We start from the raw sequence: 19,140 nt of genomic DNA, 5'->3' as shown, positions 1-19,140 counted from the left end.
CATGGATTGAACTTTGGTTTAAAAAAAGAACCTGTATATGGTTTTATGTATATTCATCAGTGAATGTCACAAGAGTTCACAATGACAGTCATACTATGTCATTCTGACAGTCATACTACGGTTCTATGCAGCGTTGATAGGCATAAAAAGAGATCCAACCAATTTTCCACCAGTAGATATTGTATCTGGTAGAGGAAATCTCTTAAAAATTCCAAGGACTTTATAGAAGGCCCATTCCTAAAATAGCAACTAAAAGAAAAAAGCTCAAAAGTAAACTTGAATACCAGGTGTTTTGAGGACCAAACTAAATTCTAAGCTTGTAATTTTAATTTTTTACCTATCAAATGTAATACGATGTAACATTCCAAGTTAAATTCCCTTGTACATAACTGGGTTTGGTTTGAGTCTATAAAATGAGGGCAGTAAATGATCTAATTTCCCAGGTTTCACCTTTATAGGCTTCTGCAGGAAGAAATGACCTTGGAACAGGTATCCACACTGGAAGATTTCCTCTGACCTACTGTTCTTGTGACAGCTCTAACATTGTGGATTCCGTATCACTTTCTGCACCAATGACAATGGTTACAATAACAAATAACTAAGGGTGATCCCCCTCAAAGTAACACAGACATCAATAAAATCAATAAAAATTTAAATATGTACCCTATCCAAAATAAACTACACATTTCAAATATGTCTGCAATAGTGTACTTTTGGTATCATTCCTAAACCATCTTTTAATGCCAGCTTATTCTCTTTTTTGGGTTCCAAATATGTAATATTTTAGTTATAGGTGTCTGAGTCAGCCCTGTAATTCTTATTATTAATTCACTTATTAATTAATTATTTTTAATGTCTTTGGATATTGCAACATTAAACCCTCTTTGTTGTTTTTTATGACTGTATTGCATTCTCTTTACTATAAAAATGATAATAGTGGTCACATCGATTATGCAGACTCTTCAGTGCTTAAGTCTTGCCAATAGAGTACGCAAGAATCTTTAAGAGATTCTAAACTCTCAAGCATCAATGTGAATTACCAGTGTATCTCCCTGAAATATCTCTATTTGGTGGACTAGCCCGTGAAAAAAATTGTTTTGTAAATAAAATAAAAGCATCAAACATGCATTTCCCTAAAGAGTAATGATGTTGTCTCCAACATTATGCAGTGTATAGACTATGTGTCTTTGTAGTTTATAGACACCTAACCCTGACAGGTTAATTCCATTGAATAAATGACTAATAGAATAAATGACATTTACCGAGTATCTGTTTGTAATGTATTATAAAGTTTAGTCACAGTGTTCAGATCATGGATAATATGCAGCATAATAAAAGATGTTATGGTGTTTACATAACACTGTGAATAATATGTATTTGTTAGCTACAGATTGTGAACATTTTAAACTTGAAAAGCTGCATCAGAAAAAGAAACATAAAATACTGTACATTGCACAGTTATGCATTCAATTGTTTAAATTTATAAAAAAAATAGCTTCACTAGAAGAATTTGGGTGAGGAAAGAAGCTATATTTACATTTTATTTAATATAATATAATATATATTCATAATATTCCAGGTGTGTGTGTGAGCTTAGCAAAAACTGAATAGACTACAAGAGGTCTAAGAGCAGTAGAGGTGTATACTAGGTATATGGGGATAAGCAATATCAAAGGATGTGTTTCCAAACAAGGGTTCCATGAAACCCTAGGCTTCCTCCAGAGGTTGCTGAGGGTTCCTTGAGTAATCAGCAATTAGCACCTCTCAGGTCAGGTATTGACACCAATAATCTTTTTGCCTATATGTCAGGATGACAATTTTCCCAGTGGCCAGCAATGTAAGAAGTATTCTTCCTACTGACCACAACGCTAATGTACTATGAGCTGTGGATATAGTAATAAATATATAGAAGGAATTCCCTAAAGACATGAAAATTATCTCAAGGGGTTCCCCTAATTTGATAAGAGCAAGAAACACTGAACTGAAGAACCAACATTTACCCAACAAATAAAACATTTCCAGTCCTAGGAAGGTTATGATGCAGACATAAATATCTCACTTGCTATATGTACACGTTATACTACAAACACATCTTCCATTCCACATCTTCATTACATGTTGGATGGGGTCAGAGGAGTCAATTGAGAGGAAGTATCATCGCATTTCTGGCATGATCAATAGGTGTGTTCTGATCTTTGCTAAAAATGGTCAAGACCATTCAAAATAAAAATATTGTAGCCACCATATCAAAACAAAGGTAAGCTGCAAAATATTGCATTTCTGTTTTAGGGTTTAGATATTTACAGAATATGGAAAAAAAATGTGTGGACATCTGATTATTATACCCATAGGATTTTTTATATCTGCTGATCTAAATCTAAAGGTGGATCTGTCCAAGGGTGGCAATATGCGTTATACCATAACACAGGAATTGTATTGCTTCCCATAATACCAGGTCATACAAAACACCAGGGACTAGTGAATTAATGTCAAATCTATGGTAAATATATGGTCATCCCCCATGAATCAAATGACTGCTCTCTCTGTTTCCAGAAACATCATGGAGTATCATGTAGTTACCTGTTAGTATTGACAGCAGTTTTTGCCCTTTAGCCAGTAGCAGTTGTTGCTTTTGGTTATTCAATTTATTACATAGTCAATTTATAATATAAACTAATGCAGTTTATCTTTGACCTCAGATAAAAGTTTATTAGTTATACAACTGGAAAAATAGGTAATATTTTTTGGTTTACCAAAAACTCTATACCCTCTTCTGCAAGTTATGGTCACCCTTAAAATACCACCTAGACTAACTAGAGAACAGCACTGCTGTATTGTATTCATAGGAGCTATTCAATCCATAGGACTGTATGGTATTATAGAAATGAAAGAGGTGACAGTGAGAGGATACAGAGGATAAACTAAAACAAAAACTGTGCCTGGAGAATCAGGCTGTCGCTGGATGCTGGAACAAGCTAGATGACTTTTTGTCATGTTGATCAAGTGGCTTTATTACATTGAATACTCTGAGTCACTGTCTAGAAATAGGAATAGAGAGCAGGTGTTTTGGCTTAACTCTGACTAAACTGGGCGCATGCTGATTCAATGCATTCAATATAGAGTCAGGCAATTACCACTTTCAGGCCAGCAATGGAATCCAATATTAATCTTCCCTTGCCATGTGTTAAATTTTATAGATTAAACTTCATGGACCTAATTCTTACCCAGTTTGTATAATGTAGCAGTTGTTTAGCAAAAAGTAATTTAAAGCTTAGCACTTTTTTAGAGGTTTACATGATAAACCTCTCAATGCTGTACACATCAATGACTCCAAAGGTGATCTCATTGATCAGATGCGTCCACTTTCTGTGTTGTCAGTGGAGTTAAAAGACAGTTAAGCATCCCACTAAAAGAATAAGAATGGGACATCTCTCATTATCATTAATTATTCAGTAGAATGGCCCATTGTAAACCTTGTTAGTTTAGAATAGATTTTGTCTACCTGGGTTCTGTGGATCCCTAGGGTTCTTCTAGAGGTTGCCAGGAGTTCCTTGAGCAAAGAACAGTTCATCATACACCAATAAATCTTTTTGGCTATCTGTAAGGGTTCCAGCCTTCCCAATGATCAACATTAGAAGAGGCATTCTTCCTACTGGCCTCCACGCTAATGTACTGTGAGTTGTGGATATATGAAATATAGAAGACGTTCCCCCTATGTTATAAGGGTTGAGAAACACAAATTTTGACCATAATTTAGTCCACACTAAATATCCCTGTAGTGATCCCACACAAACAATAGAAGGGCTGCAAACTGCAAATGGTCCAGAAAATGTCTTTTATATGTTAAATAAATGGGTGGCTGAATAAACATTAAAATCAAAGGGTTATTTTAGGGTCCCCGATAACAAGTTGAACTCTAGTTGAAGCAACTTGTTTTACAGTTATGGACAATACCCAGCAGCATCACCTGGTTGATCTACATTTTCTCGCATTTACTCAGTTAGAAGAGTAAATGATCATACTAGTTGTATAGAAATCTTACAACATTGTGCAATGTGAATGAGAACAAACAATTCTAGAGTTAAAGGTTTTATATCTGACCTCCTCTTAGGGATTCCTCAAAAAAGCATTTTCTCAGTCCAAATGTTGAGTTCACCATAACTCGAAAAAAGTCTATTTATGGCCAGAGCTAGACATTGACCTTTGGGAGAAAGCTTGGCTAGAACACAAAAAATATCAAAGGGAAAAAATCTTCTAGATTGTATTGTTGATGGTTGGTGGAAAGTTGTAGGCCTTTACACAAATGATTGTAATCTTGGCTGTACGTTATATAAAATGGTTAGTGCCAAAGACAACAGACAACTGATGGAATATACACAAGATATTAATGATGGATCGACAATTACAAAACTTTTCCTCTGGAGTGCTATCTTTTACCAAAATCTATGACATATGGCTAAAAATTTAGGTCTATTGAAGGTTCGATCTCTTCTTTAAGTACATTCATTCAGTTTACATTCTTTACCATTATCAAAAGCAGAGGTGTGAACAAAACACTAATGCCAATCATAAATACTTAACCAAAGAACAAATACATACAGTTATTACCAACTAGCCCCAAGGCAAACATATGTAAAGGAATATTAATTAAAACAAGCTTAGAATATTTATGCTCTAACATTTAGGTGTATAATTTTAAAACAAAGCCCTCTCAAAGGCAATATATTTACCTTGATCTGAAATAGAATTGATCAGAATTAGATGTTTGGGATACCTTTGTACCCAAAAATCATGAATGGTGTCTGCAGCAAGTGACTTTAAATTGTATTATCCAATGCCAATAAATATTAGCACTGAAAACCTTTTCTTCGCAACCTTCAGTAAGGAATTGTAATATAGATTTCTTCTTCAATGACAAAAAATATTGTACTGACTCCAGGTACTAGTTCCTTTTGTAAATTAAAGTTAGTTGTCTGCCCCATGTAAAAATGTTTTGGCAATAGTACATACCTGTTGTAAAGCTTCCAGCTCCTGCCATGATGTGTGTTAATACTTCAGTGTCTATGACTATTGTGTGACTCGTGTAATCACAGCTAGACTTTATAGCGACACATCCTTTCCTGCATTTTAATTAGACTTATTTATAATAAGCTGGGTGGATCACAATGTTATATTGACATGTTTAAGCAATTATTCCTAGTAAATACGTATTGTGGACGTAGTTTTAATGTTTATTTTAACTAGCACACAATACAAAGAAGTTTTGGCACCGTACCTTTTTTTTGTACTATTAGCTATTCCAATTATTTAACGTTAGTAAATAAGGAACAAGGGGTATCATCTGCATCTTTTGCTGTTAAAGGGTGATAAAGAAATGAACATCCTCTGCTCATAAATAAATGAGATAAAGGTTTTAAAGGTTTAATAATAGGAATAAAGTTACAAAGTAAAAAAAAAATTAGAAATTTCAATGCCCCCCCCCCCCCCCCATCAAGGCTCTTCTTCCCCCAGAAAGGTTTCTCTTCCAAGAAAACAATAAGGCTGCACTGTAATTTACCCCATCGTCATTCCTTTGGGCTACAGTTTCCCAACATCTTGATACATATATATTTATATATAAGACATAGTGCAGGGATGTATTGATATAGGGTAATGTTAATAACGGGGTCTTACCTGCAATAAATAACTAACTCTGTCCCCTGCAACATTATATTGGGAATAAGATGCTCTTTAGTAATTTTGGGGGTGATGGCAATACTGGGGCCTCTATCCCCATAAATGTGGTACTCTGTACTCTGCAATGATATTCAGGGGGATGTGATGTTCCATTGTGTTATGAAGGTATGATACAATTAGTGTCCCCCTCCATACAAATGAGTCGGACTATCCCCTGCACTGATATGGAGGGGAGATTAGGGATGTTCAATAGTGATATCTGTGATATTGATAATTTAGGTACACCCACCAGCTTATCATTTGAGTGAATCCAGTGGGCAAAGGGTTCAGCAGCCACATCCTCCCTCATGACTTTCAAAACCCAACTACTCTTCAGTGCCCGAGTCAAGTCAAAGAACTTGACATCACCATCTTCATTTAAGATGTAATGGGAGACACCAGTAATGAGATTGTAGGGAATAGAGTGCCATGCAAAATGATGCAGACTGCCATTGCCCCCACATCCCCAGGCTGCCTTACAACCGTGGGGGTCATGGGGGTAATAGGCCCCTGCACACAGAGATTTCATGCCAAGTGTATCAAGGATCTGAGAAAATCAGAGTTTTTTAAGCTCTAGCCTTGTTCAATTGTCGTGAAAGAATTTTGCAAAATGAACATTTTATGTAATAAATTATACACTATAGATATGAAACAACAGTTCATCAATATAGCTAAGTTTAATCTGCATTCTTTGTTTTATCTCTTCATAGTCATCAATATGCTAAAGAAATGTTATATTACATACATTACATATTACTTTTTCTCTGGGAAATGCAATAGGTCATAGACTCTAAACTCCCAAATTTCTCATTGTGACACAATATTTCACAACAGGGAATTTCAAGAGGACAACAATTTGTCCTAATAACATCTTTCTGCAAAGTCATTCTAGCAAGGCAACCTGTTATTATATAAAGATAACAAACATTATCATAATAAACTTAGTGGTGCCATTTAATGGTAATTATTTTTCTTTATCAAGTGTCAGTCCACCCAGTTTTTGATTAAAAACTTTAGGCATCTGACATTTTTTTTAGTCGGAATGCTGGAATGCTATTAGTGATATGTCACCAGTCTTTTAATGTGCTGGTTAAGGCAAAGCTGAGCAGGAACCCATTTGGGACCCTTTGCTGGGGTCGGATGGGTCAGATGGGGCTGTGTCGTAGGCTGTCCAGGACTGAGCTGTCCTGCAGATTACACTGGAGGACTATGACAGCTCCTGTTCTGTATTTGGAGCACTGACTTCTCTCTCCCACTGTAACCTGTAGTGCCCGAATCTCACTGGGTCACTGGAATGCCCATATTGTAACACGTCCCTCCATCCCTCATAGTTGTTCTTCAACTAAAATGTAAAACTCTAGGCCCAGTGGACAGCAGTCTCTACCTTTATGCCCTGAGCTAGGGCTATGCTAGCATGTGAATACTCCATCTATCTAAGCGCACTTTAGCAGAGATATTTCTTCAGGAAGTCATGGTACATGCAATGGATGGATAGTTGGCCAAAACTCCCAGGTGGACAGGGACAGTTTAAAATAATTTTGGGGAAATTTATGTCTTAGACACTGGCCTACCAGTCATCCACTACAATACAATGAAATTTAAAAGGGTATATTGTAGGGCAAATAAATTATTAAATGACCCGGAGGAATGCAGTTATGAAGAAGGATTACTTGAAATATTGTATCATTCTCAACGAATGGTGATCAGATGTATAAACTATCTGTATAGTGGCAAGGTGTTTACTTTAATTTTATTACCAGAGACATTATTGCATTCTTTGCTACTGTAGGAAAAAATGTTGGTACTTACGCCTAATGTACAAATGGCTATTGATATTTGTAACGCTATATAGAATGTTGTCCCTGGATAATAGCTGATTGTCCTTTGGGAACAGAAGGAATTTTTTCCCTGTTACTTAAATTCTGCATGAGCTTTGAGTTTAAAATAAAGTGCTACAAGATCTTTACAAACATAACAAATAGAGTATTCACCTAAAAATATATGTCATTGTGCCATGTACAATGTTACACTCTAAGGCCCTGATTTATTAAAGCTTTCCAAGGCTGGTAGATCCAGCAAACCTCGAATGGATTTTCAAAAGTCATTTGCTTTTTATTGACAAATGTTCTTAATCCTGGACCAGATTCATTCTAGATTTTTGGATCACCCAAATTCACAGAAGAAAGTGTATCCTCTCCAACCTTGGAGAGCTTTAATAAATCAGAGCCTAAGAAACAAGGGATTTCAACAGAAAAAAAAATAGAGCATAGCTACATAGAAGAAGGATATAAATAAAATTGTTATCCCCTTACTTTATTCATAGTGCAAACTGAAAATGCTTGTGATATCTACTAGATTCATATTTACCTGCCCCTTTAATTCCAGATGAAAGACACAGACTGTTTGATGTTAGATTTTCCTGGCCACAGCAGCCTTTCATAAAACATTCATAAAATAACAATAACCAATATTGATAAAAAACATAAACAGACCTATATTGGCAAAAGAGAATCTTTGGGTGCCCACTGACAACGTAACATATAACATGACTAAGCACCATACCTATCTCCAGCCTCAACCCCAATAGCTTAATGACAGTTTGAATTGGTTATATAAATATCCTGACTTCTACTAAGGAACCAGGAAGAACCAACAACAACCCACCGAAACAGAGCTGCCTGTTGAATTTGGTTGAAACGTCCAAGTTTTCTATAGACCCCAAAAAATCCCCAAGGACGAGCACAAAGAATAGATTGAGAAATGCTATGTCTTTTAGTAATAGAAAGCTTTACTATGAATATTTGGTGTAAAAAGAGATCCCTTTTTAATGTACAGCGCTACATAATAATTTAATATAAATCCTGTTTATTATTATAATAATAATAATAATTGTGACACTCCCATATTGATTGCATGTTTGCAAACAAAATGCCTCTATATACTAGACAGCATAAGGATCTTTGGAAGTGAGCTGAAGGATCTGTTTACATGAACTAATTAGTTACTAATGGAGTGGGATTTTGCATTGAAAGGCTAAACACTTGCAATAATTGTAACTGTAAATAAAAATTTAGTGAGCCCATGCAAATTGTAGTTTTGAGCACCAGCCGGTAGTTGACAACAGTGGCACCTGCTGTGGTCTTCGGCTGCTATATGTGTTGTACAAAGAGATGCTTTTCTGCATACGTCAGTTGTAAGAAATTTTATTTGAGTTATTGTTGCCTTTATACCAGCTTTTACCAGTCTGGCCATTCTCCACTGACCTCCGGCTTCAACAATGCATTTTCTCCTAGAAAACTATAAACACTTGAAATATTTTTTCAGACTATTTTTAGGCAAACCCATAGATGTTTGTAAATGAAAATTCCAGCATATCAGCAGTTTTGTAATACTCATACCAGCCTGCCTGGTACCAACAACTAAAGCACATTCAGTCATCTTTTTTCCCATTCTGATGCTTGGTTTCAGCTTCCGCAGGTCACCATGACCATGTCTGCATGCCTAAATGCATTGAGTTGCTGCTATGTGATGATTTTTGCATTACTAAGCGGGTGAGCAGGTGTACCCAATAAAGTAGTAGTGGAGTATGTACATATTTATTAAATGCATATGGTAGGGTGTTAATGTAACATTTTAGGACATACTATAATAATTGTTTTAAAGTCTCTTGATATTGTTCCATTGTGTTTTGTAATCACTCATTAGATAACTATTGGACACATATATGAAATTATGAGAGGTGTTTGTAGTTGCACTACTTCATGTATGTCTCTGCAAGAATTAGGGTAAGGAATACCTATACCAATATTTAGTGTTGGTCGAATATCTCACTATTCAATTCGACAGCTATTGGATCGAATAGTAAGAAATTGTTCCGGTGATTGAATGCTGAATTCAAACACCATTAGTCAATGGTGGGTCCCCATTTTTTTAACACATGTGTTTACATTTTTTTTATCCAAATTTTTGCCGTCAAATCTTGTCATTTTTTTTCTCGTCAGGTCTACCCAAATTCGAACAGCCATATTCAGGTTGAATATAAGGACAATCCGAATTCGAACACCAACACTACCAATAATATTAGATTTTCCAGCATTTATATAATCTTCTTAGATTTTCCAAAATTGTTTGATGAGCCCATTGACCCAACTAACCAATCCATTCTATTTCAACCAAAAAAGATAGATCTGCATACTTCATTGTTACTGGCAAATCAAAAGAAGATTGAACAATCAGAATATAGTCTGTAAATGCAAGTTAAGGCAATTCTTTAACCATTACAAAGAAACAATATGTCATTTTACATTCGCCACCTGTCATCCATTGGCCACTACTCATGTGAAATATATCTACTTATATAATAAGTAGAAAATGCATATATCAGTGCCCTGATCACATTATATTGAAACCTAAATATATCTGGCTTTGGCAAACAAGATAGTTAGAGAAATGTTAGTAATTATACTATTTAGAAGCATTGTTACAAAGCATGTTGTTAGTAAGCAATAGAAAAATGTTGCAACTTACATGACAATGACTATACCTCATTCAGCTATAGTAGGTCTTAACCCAATCACCAAAATCTTATATAAGAATAATCCAATTATGCAATTGCAAAAAGAATTTTTAATCCTTTAAGTGACAGCTTTTATTTAAAAATAATACTGGAGAATTCTTGCACAGGTACATCATGTTGTAGGGTGAAACATTCTGTGATTATTGTTTTTTGGTTTGTAACAAAATTATACTATATTGTTTTTATTTTGTGTTTTTTCATGTACTTTAGAATATCAATTGTTTGAGATTTAGTTCTGATATGCCCTACTTTTCTCCGGAAGAAGCATACATTTTGATCTGAAAAACACGTTAAACCAGTTTTTGGGAAATATGTGAGATAATAGGACTACTGAATGTTGATGTGTTTTTAATATGTGTAATTATCTTGTGTTGATGTTTTTTTCTATTTTGTATATTGAACAGATTAATAATGTCTCTTGTTATGTTTTAAAATTTGACTGCTATAACTTTTTGTTGATGCCTTTAGACTCCCCTAAACTTTTAATTTCTCTTCTAAGTAATTAGAATAATGGGATGTGGCATCTATGTACAAACAAATGACAGAGCCGAACTCACAGAATTAGAATAGTTGCTTAGGTCTGAATCAATTCTCAAAGCTACTAGTCCCCGGATCTGAGCCTGCGATGGGAGAGTGGGCGGGTTGTGTGCAGGGACACAGCCTGCCCACTCTCCCATTTGTTTCAGATTAGGGCCCCTGACATAAAAAGTTTGTCCACCCCTGTACTAGACTATATAGACCATATATATTGCTATAGGAGGGTAATTGCCTCCTGTCGCTCAGCCCACTCCTCCCTTGATAATATATATAGCGGTATATTTATAAAGATATTATAAGGTATCAGTACAGCTTTACAAATTACAAATGTGTATGGCATTTTGCTTGTTTTGTGAAACTTGGAGGTGAGCATGGTTATTTGATCTGTCCTGTTTTCTGCTACTCCTCCAATCATGGAGTTATCTCTGCTTTATCAAACATTACTGCTTATTTAACACATATTTCTCAAGACAATGACATTTACACAGTGTCAAAAGCTGCTCTTTGCAATATTCTACTATGAGCCAAGAATAAGGAGAATCCTCGGGGGTGTGGCAAACATGGCATGGGTTTACAGGAAATGAGCCGAATGACATTGAGCAACATTCAGCTCAGAAGAGGAACACGTCAACTACCACTACCCCACTATTTCTGCCCAGCCCTTATTAACTCCTCTGCAATCTCTTCACCCCTAACGATCACCACGGCATACCCTACACTTTTCTTCTCCCATCTTAACCCTTACATGACGGGTTCCCATTAGCACATAGTCATGTGGCCCCTGCACCTATGCTGTCTTTTTTTATTGTTGGCTCCAGGCCTGCCTTGCAATATCTGTTTGCTACAGTCATAACTAATTTATGTTTACCCTTCATTAAACATTCTGATCTGCTTCTTGTTGCATTTCTGGCCAGACTAGAGATAAGGAAATATGTCTAGGTCTTGGCTCGTAAAAGCATTTCATGCCAGCTTCTGCTTTGGCTTCACTTGCTGGTTTGCACAAGTTTGCTATTTGCATAAAGCAACCTCAATTTGTAAAATAATAGCATAATGAATTTCCATTACCGCCTTAAAGGTGATTTATGGTGGGTGTGACAACAGTCTCCAAATATAAGAGTAGACTGGGAAAGAAAAGGGAGGCGACATAAGTGAGTGACTTGATGTGAGTAAGAAAATGACAAACCTGAATGAAATATGAGTTTAATTTCCTGTAAATTGTGATATGCTGGTATGAATGCCATCAGCATTATCCATTGCAGGCTAGGTCTGTTCAGATGACATAAAGCTATCTGAGTCAATAACTAATTACAAATTCTCACTTGTAGACACAACATTCACACAGTGTGACAATGCAAAACAAAAAATGTAGTGCAAGCCAAGCCACTGCTCATTGATGAGGAATTTGTCAGTCCTGTAGCTTTTATTGTCACAACCCTTCATTTAAAGTCAATGACAGCGTCTCCCAGATGAAAATTGCTATTTTACTCAATAAAAGTAGTTAGTTTTATGACATCATTAAAGGATAAATAATTCTCAAAGTGGCTAATATGTGAAGATAGTTGGATGTTTTTGACACCCAAGTATGTACAAGTGTGTAGTATGCCTTTGTGAGTACATGCAGGAGAAAATAAAATGATCTGGCAAAAAAACAGAGTTTTTAAACCAGTTTTTATTATTGTTTTCTCTATATTTATTAAACTCTTACAGTTAAAGGGCAGCAGAAGCCAGTTCTGACCAAATCTTCATATTGTTCAAAAACTAAAAAAGAATGGAGTCATTCAGTTGTATCTGGTGTACCTGTAAATTACAGATTGAGCTACGGCACTCTGTAAACAACATATCTCTTTATTTTAACAAGACAGATAAGAATAGGCCTGTTGACATGTGAACACCACCTTTAGGCTAAAAAAATAGTGTAAAAGTATAAAAAAAATCTATATGTAAATCCAATAAACTTATCCTATTTGTTTTTTTTTTCTTTTGCTGTTAAATGGAAATTGGAACTCTCTAATCTGATTTTAGAGCAGAAAGCTTAACCGTTCTCTCACAATTTAGGCAGATTCCTAAAATTACAATTTTCAACTTAAAGTACAATTGCATGACATGATGCATTTCATCTCTTATGTATCTTAAAGTAAATGGCATGGTCAGGGTAAAACAATAGGAGGGCTATACAGGTCTCCTCAGTCATTGCAGATGCTGCTAGATCATTAGCATCTTCTCCAGCTTTCTGTCCAGTGTTCATTCTGTCTGATTTTCAGGGTTTGAACCCTCAGCACTCTGCTTTCTGCCTAACGCCTAACTTGACCTTGGCCTATCCACAACTTCACTTCCTGCCTGCTGCTCACCTTGACCTTTGGCCTGTTCACGACCATGACTTGTCTTGGCACTGACCTCAGTTTGCATTATAGCTGCCACGACAGCTGTTCCTATGTCAAAATCATCCAATCCTCCTTTCCTCTGGTGGGAAGAGCCTGTGGGCAATGATCCTTGTACCAAAGTCGTCTGGTGGCCATTGGGGTTGCTGGCCCATCATCCCTTGTGGTATGTTCTGCAGAAGACCAGGCGTCACTTGGACTCAATCCCTCAGGTAATACCATGTCACCTGCCAGGGAGCAAATCTGCAACAGGGTCTTTCTAGGTGTCCATCCCTGCCGGCATTAGGTGAACACTTACCTTTGTCTGTCCTCCATTTGGGTCCTTATAAGAACCAGAAGAGGAGTCTGTCACAGTAATGTCAGCTCTAGTGTACTGTTGGGGATAGGTTGGCCTGGGCTTATCTTCTAGATTAGTTGATCTCCACAACTCTACTTGATAACAAAAAATTCAGAATGAGTTCTTAGGAAATGCTTCTAATGTCATGATGCATTTTTTTCTCTTGAGTTTTTTTTTTAGGAATAGAGGTATGTAAAATTCAATCTGTGGAACAAATAAATAGGATTCATAGATTGCTAAATCAAAGCTGATTTTTGAGTAGTTACAGTATTATCAGTTAAAGTACAATGGTATTCATTTAATTAACATAAATATTATGCTGTTGTTTTTATTTTGCATTACGGCAATACAACAGTTAGATGAATGATATAAAGTGAGATCCTTCCCTTTTCTAATCATACAGGTTCTAATCGCCTTCCAGTATCTGTCACTCCGCAGTTTTTTATATAGTTGATACGTATCACTCATCATTAGTCTGCATATGAAAACAATTTAAATGATTACACTTCAAATCCTCATAGGATAATTAATGGTTACATTATTTACTGGCATGGACAAATTTTAGCTTTGCATTGTGTAAAGTACTTCCAGAGTAAAAGAATAAGCAATTATTTGTTCGCCATTAGGCTTTAGCCTTATTGTTACCCTATTTTGTACAAACTAGCAATCTAGACTTTTAAGGCTCCTTTTCTAAGTCAAATACAAATATAGTAATGAAACCATAATTTTTTTAAAAATGAAAAAATGAAAAAATGAAAAAAATGAAAAAATGAAAAAAAAACATATACATATAACAACACCATGGGAGATATCAGACGCACATAACAGTCTCTTAAATCATTCAACACGTTTTGCCAGGTGTGCTTCTTCAGGAAAAGATGCTGAGACAAATACATTCTAAATACAAGCTTATGTCCCCCGTCTTCAAGATGAAACTTATACAGGTTGCTGGGATCCTCCTCTTTAATGGACTTTCAAACCTGGATACTACAGTTTTTTATTTTCAATTTTCTGCCCTAAGATCTCCATTTCCCGGGAAATGTCTTTTTTGAGAGGCTAACATTTACAGTTCTAAGGATTCTGCAAACATGCTATGCAATACCTTGGGGCTGAAAAATCCTCTTGGACTGTCCCTGCATTCCAGGGCCACGCGTTCCGCTCTGCCATATGGTCCATCACAGAGGAGGTTCCCAGCAACCAGTATCATATTCATATTGAAGGCAGGAGTTATAAGCTTGTAACTAGGATGTATTTATCTCAACATCTTTTCCTGACAAAGCACACCTGGCGAAATGCTTTAAAAGATTAATGAGATTGTCATGTGCGTCTGATATGTCCTATGGTTGTTATGGTTTTATAAATGTGTTTGTATATATTTATTTTTATTAATTGAGGAAGAGTGCCTTAAATGTCTGTATAATTATATGTTTCATATTTTTGGTATTGGATGTGGCACTATACCTTCACAGGTTACAATTCTTTATGAGTTATCTTTTTATTTTAGTATCAATCTGGCAAGACTGACAACTACTTAATTTGGAAAAATATAAAGAAAATGGCTTGAGGGATATTGGGACTTACATGTATATTTTTACAGTTTTTCAAGTACCCGTAATTAATATCACTTTAATAACATTTAATAATTTAATTAACAATTTTCATTTGTTAAAAACATCTTTAATACAAATTATTAAAATCCAAAATAACTACTTAATTTGCTTTAAAAAGGTTTGTCTAAAAGTGCTGTGGGCTCAAACTATAATACCCATAACACCCTAAGATTAAAGTGTCAATTAAAATATACCTAAAAGCTTATTCTTTGTATTTCTGGTAAACTTGTACTAATGTGTATGGCATCTTAAACCTATTTGGGCTGGAGGGCTGTGGGCAAAGATGAGCATTTACTTGCATGGAAGGCTCAGTTTAACACAATAATGTCATGTGAGATAGACACCTTAGTGCATCCAATCATGGTAATTAAACAATAGATAAAAGGCAAAAGGTGGGGAAGTCAGAACACAAACCCCAGTTTAGCAACTGAGTTACAAATTGTAGCAAGTTCCAAGGCTATGAACTTTATAATATTGTGAATGGTGGGAAATACACTCTTTACAATCGACCAATTACATTCTACAATATCATAATATTCATACAAGTCGATATGGGCCATATTTTTGTGTGGCGTTAACAGAACATAGTACTAAACAAAGGTCAACTACATATCAATTAAAAGCAACATTACAAGGGAAATAGAGCTGGATCTCGTGCTCCGACGCGTTTCACCTGTAAGGCTTTCTCAGCGGATGGGGGTGAACCAGTAAATACACTGATAGAAGGAGATATATATGTAAAAATTCCAACAACCTTTATAATAAAAAATAATTGCAACAAATCAAAAACAAACACCAATGTATACTGAGAATCAAACTACATTGCATGTAATATAATATATACTACTAGTTATAGAAAATATATCCACGTATATATATAAATTAATGAGTTATAAAGTAAACATATCCGAATAAGGTAATGTATTATAGGAAAGAATGCAATGGGCTGAAAATGGTACATACCAGTTCGAGTTTAAGGTGTGTCTTGTGGAATCAGTTGAAGAAAATATATATGGAGTAGAAGGCCTAAAAGTATTTAACAGGTAGGTAATTATATGTACATCAACGTATAGGTAAAATATCTCTATTTATGTAGATGGGTGTATTTGTGTGCATAGATACAGCACTGACCATATGTACTAGATATTTTAGGGACACAAACTTACTGAAATTATTGGGTTATTCAGTATAAGATATATTTAACTTTTATGAGTATAAACATAAACTCATAATTTAATAAAATAGTAGCCAGATAAAACTACCAATCCAAGGGTTCCAGGTCCTAGACTTAATGAGCCAAGATAATACCTAAAAAAACTTCAATATTAGTAATCTTAGTGTTTGAGGGTATCCAAGAATGTATGTATTCAAGATACAAGTTAGATCTTATACTTGTTTTTTTTACCAATTTTTGGGTGGTGAATTTACCCCAGTTTTTTGCTAACACATCCAGTTTTAACGATACAGGGTACCCTCCATGTTTATCAAAAAACATACAAATTGTACATACAATGAAAAAATAATGAAATAAAAACTTGAATGCACTGTTTATTTAAATTTCTTTTGTTCATACAAAGGATTTATTGTTACTCTATGACATTTTTTACAGTAAAACATTTGAAAATTAATCGGGTTCAGAGGTTACGGTAAACATTTACACATATAGCTTTTCCTAGAATGTTCAGTATTAGGACAATCCGGACGTATGCTCCAACAATAGTTAGCCATTATATGTACATCCCATCTTCCCCGATACCATCCTCCCATGACCTTCAAATCTTGGAGAATTGTTCACCTTGCTCATCACTGACTGCACCAAGGTTTTCTGGGAAGTTAGAAAGATATCTTTGCAGAAAATGCACCTTGATGCTCATATTACAAGCATTTTGTAGGTCTCTAAGAGTTTCTAAACTATTTCTGTGTCTAGAAGTCTAGACTAGACTTAATTATTTGCTCGTGTGTTTCCATGAAAGTCTTAGACAATGGCTTTGAATGATAACCAAGCATTCTTTTGGACTTCTGACATTGTCCTGATGAAATCTTCATCTTTGATGAGCTGCCGAATCTGTGTACCATCAAACACACCGGCCTTTATTTTTTCAAATGACAGGCTAGGAAATGCCAAAATGAGGCACTTAAAACAGTCTCCGTCAGTTGGCAAAGCTTTAACTAACTGCTTTATTAGACCCAGTTTCATGTGCAGAGGCGGGAATATAATATTCTTTCTATCAACAAGGGGCTCATGTAGAATGTTTGGATCACCTGGTTTTATGGCAGATCTTGGAGACCAATTCCTTTACAATGCCTCCTATGAGCTGTGCTGTCCCACACGCACAACAGGGATCCAAGGAGGAAGCATACCAAGCTTCCAAGAAAGAATCATACCAGGCTTCCAAGAAGGAAGCATACCATTTTAAGGTAAACACAGATGACCCAATTGTGTTGGTGATACTGCAACAATTTAAGACTCTCTTTATATCTGCATATTCTTCACAAAGAGAAACTGAATGGCCAATTGGGACTGACCCAAATATATTGTCATTGTGAAGGAGGACACACTTTAAGCTCCACTTTGAGCTATCGATCAATAGTCTACATTCAATTGAGTTATTGATTGGAATTGCCAATTCTCCATTAATCCAGGTATGTTATAGCAATACTCAAAGACACTGTCAGTTTTAAAGTACTGCAGAAATTCAATTTCATTGTTTCGAAAGTACGATACCTTTGTTCCTTTTTCAAGTACGTTTTTCTCACTTAGTCTTTGATGCTAGGAGTTCTGAAGCCTCCTTCGATAGTCCCAAATCACGTGCCAAATCACTCAACACATGCTGATCAAATTCTCTATGAACTGAGGCCTCTTCATTTTCAAACTCTTCATCATTGTCACCTAGTTCATCACCATAATTATGTTCTTCAATAAAGGGTAGTGTAACGAAAACTGGCTCTGGGATTTCATCTGAATGAGCCATTGGGCATATAGCCGATAGTAGACTAGAATACTCTATGATACATTTATTTTTCTTGTTATATCCTGAAGTTTTCACTATACAAAACTGACAGTCACTGAAATGGTCTCTTGGCTCTCACCAAACCATAGGTATACCAAATGGCATCTTATCATGTGTTCGCTTTGTCCACATCTGTAAACCCTCGACACACTGTTTGCACACCTTGTGAGGGGCCCAAGCCTTATCTTGATTACCAAATTTAACTTTGAAATATGCCAATTAGGCTTGCTCTACAAATGTGCTGATGTTCGCCCTTTGAGAAAGGTGAAAAAAACACAGATATAACAAAATGAATCAGGGTTGTTTAGGCACCTACAAAGAGAAACAACAGTCTGACATGATCTGAAAAAAAAAGAAAATGTGTTGAAAAACAAATTTAATATAAAGCTTATTTACTATATAGAGCAGTGCACAACCTCTGACCACACTGTCTTGGGTGTAAATGAATTGCCTATACAAAAACACACTACAGTAATCGTATTAAAATAAGTGGTAGAGAAAAACCTGATACGTGATAGAAGAAAACTAACTGCACTTTCAGAATCAGCATACCTATTTTAGTGTTAATAAGCCTAAATTAAAGTCAGCAAAAACTCAACTACTAAGAGGCCGGTAAATGACATATAATTAGTGTTGATGTTCAAATTCGGGATGTCCTTATATTGGACCCGAATATGGCTGTTCGATGTTGGGTAGACCCGACCCGAAAAGCACGGGATTCGACAGCTAAAATTCAGGAGGAAAATTTTTTCTTAAATTATTTATTTTGTATGTGTTTTTTATTTTAAAGTTGTTCTTTTTTTATTTTTTACAGGTTATCCGACAATGACATTATGAATCATAATGTCATTGTGGGATTCCTGGACCGTGGGAACTTTGCGGTCACAGCTAATTGAAAGCAGGTGCCTTCAATTAGCTGTAACCGCAGGCAATATGAGGGCAATAGAGGTTGAATGGAGATACTATCTCCATTCAT

The 19,140-nt window shown here is 35.6% G+C and overlaps 1 protein-coding gene across 1 annotated transcript in view; it reads right to left on the bottom strand.

Annotated features, from left to right (window-relative positions):
- LOC140325388 (protein-glutamine gamma-glutamyltransferase E-like) overlaps positions 1-13,234 on the bottom strand; it is a 39,199-nt gene extending 25,965 nt beyond the window's left edge. The window contains exon 1 of the mRNA XM_072403212.1: positions 13,177-13,234. Within this exon, the coding sequence (XP_072259313.1) occupies positions 13,177-13,234 (58 nt within the window). The remainder of the gene's footprint in view (positions 1-13,176) is intronic.
- Positions 13,235-19,140: the final 5,906 nt, after the last annotated feature.

The sequence above is a fragment of the Pyxicephalus adspersus genome, chromosome 3 (assembly GCF_032062135.1).
Source record: "Pyxicephalus adspersus chromosome 3, UCB_Pads_2.0, whole genome shotgun sequence".
In the NCBI taxonomy this organism is placed as follows: Eukaryota; Metazoa; Chordata; class Amphibia; order Anura; family Pyxicephalidae; genus Pyxicephalus; species Pyxicephalus adspersus.
The sequence above is the reverse complement of the archived record's forward strand: the minus strand, read 5'-3'. Positions and strand labels throughout refer to the sequence as shown.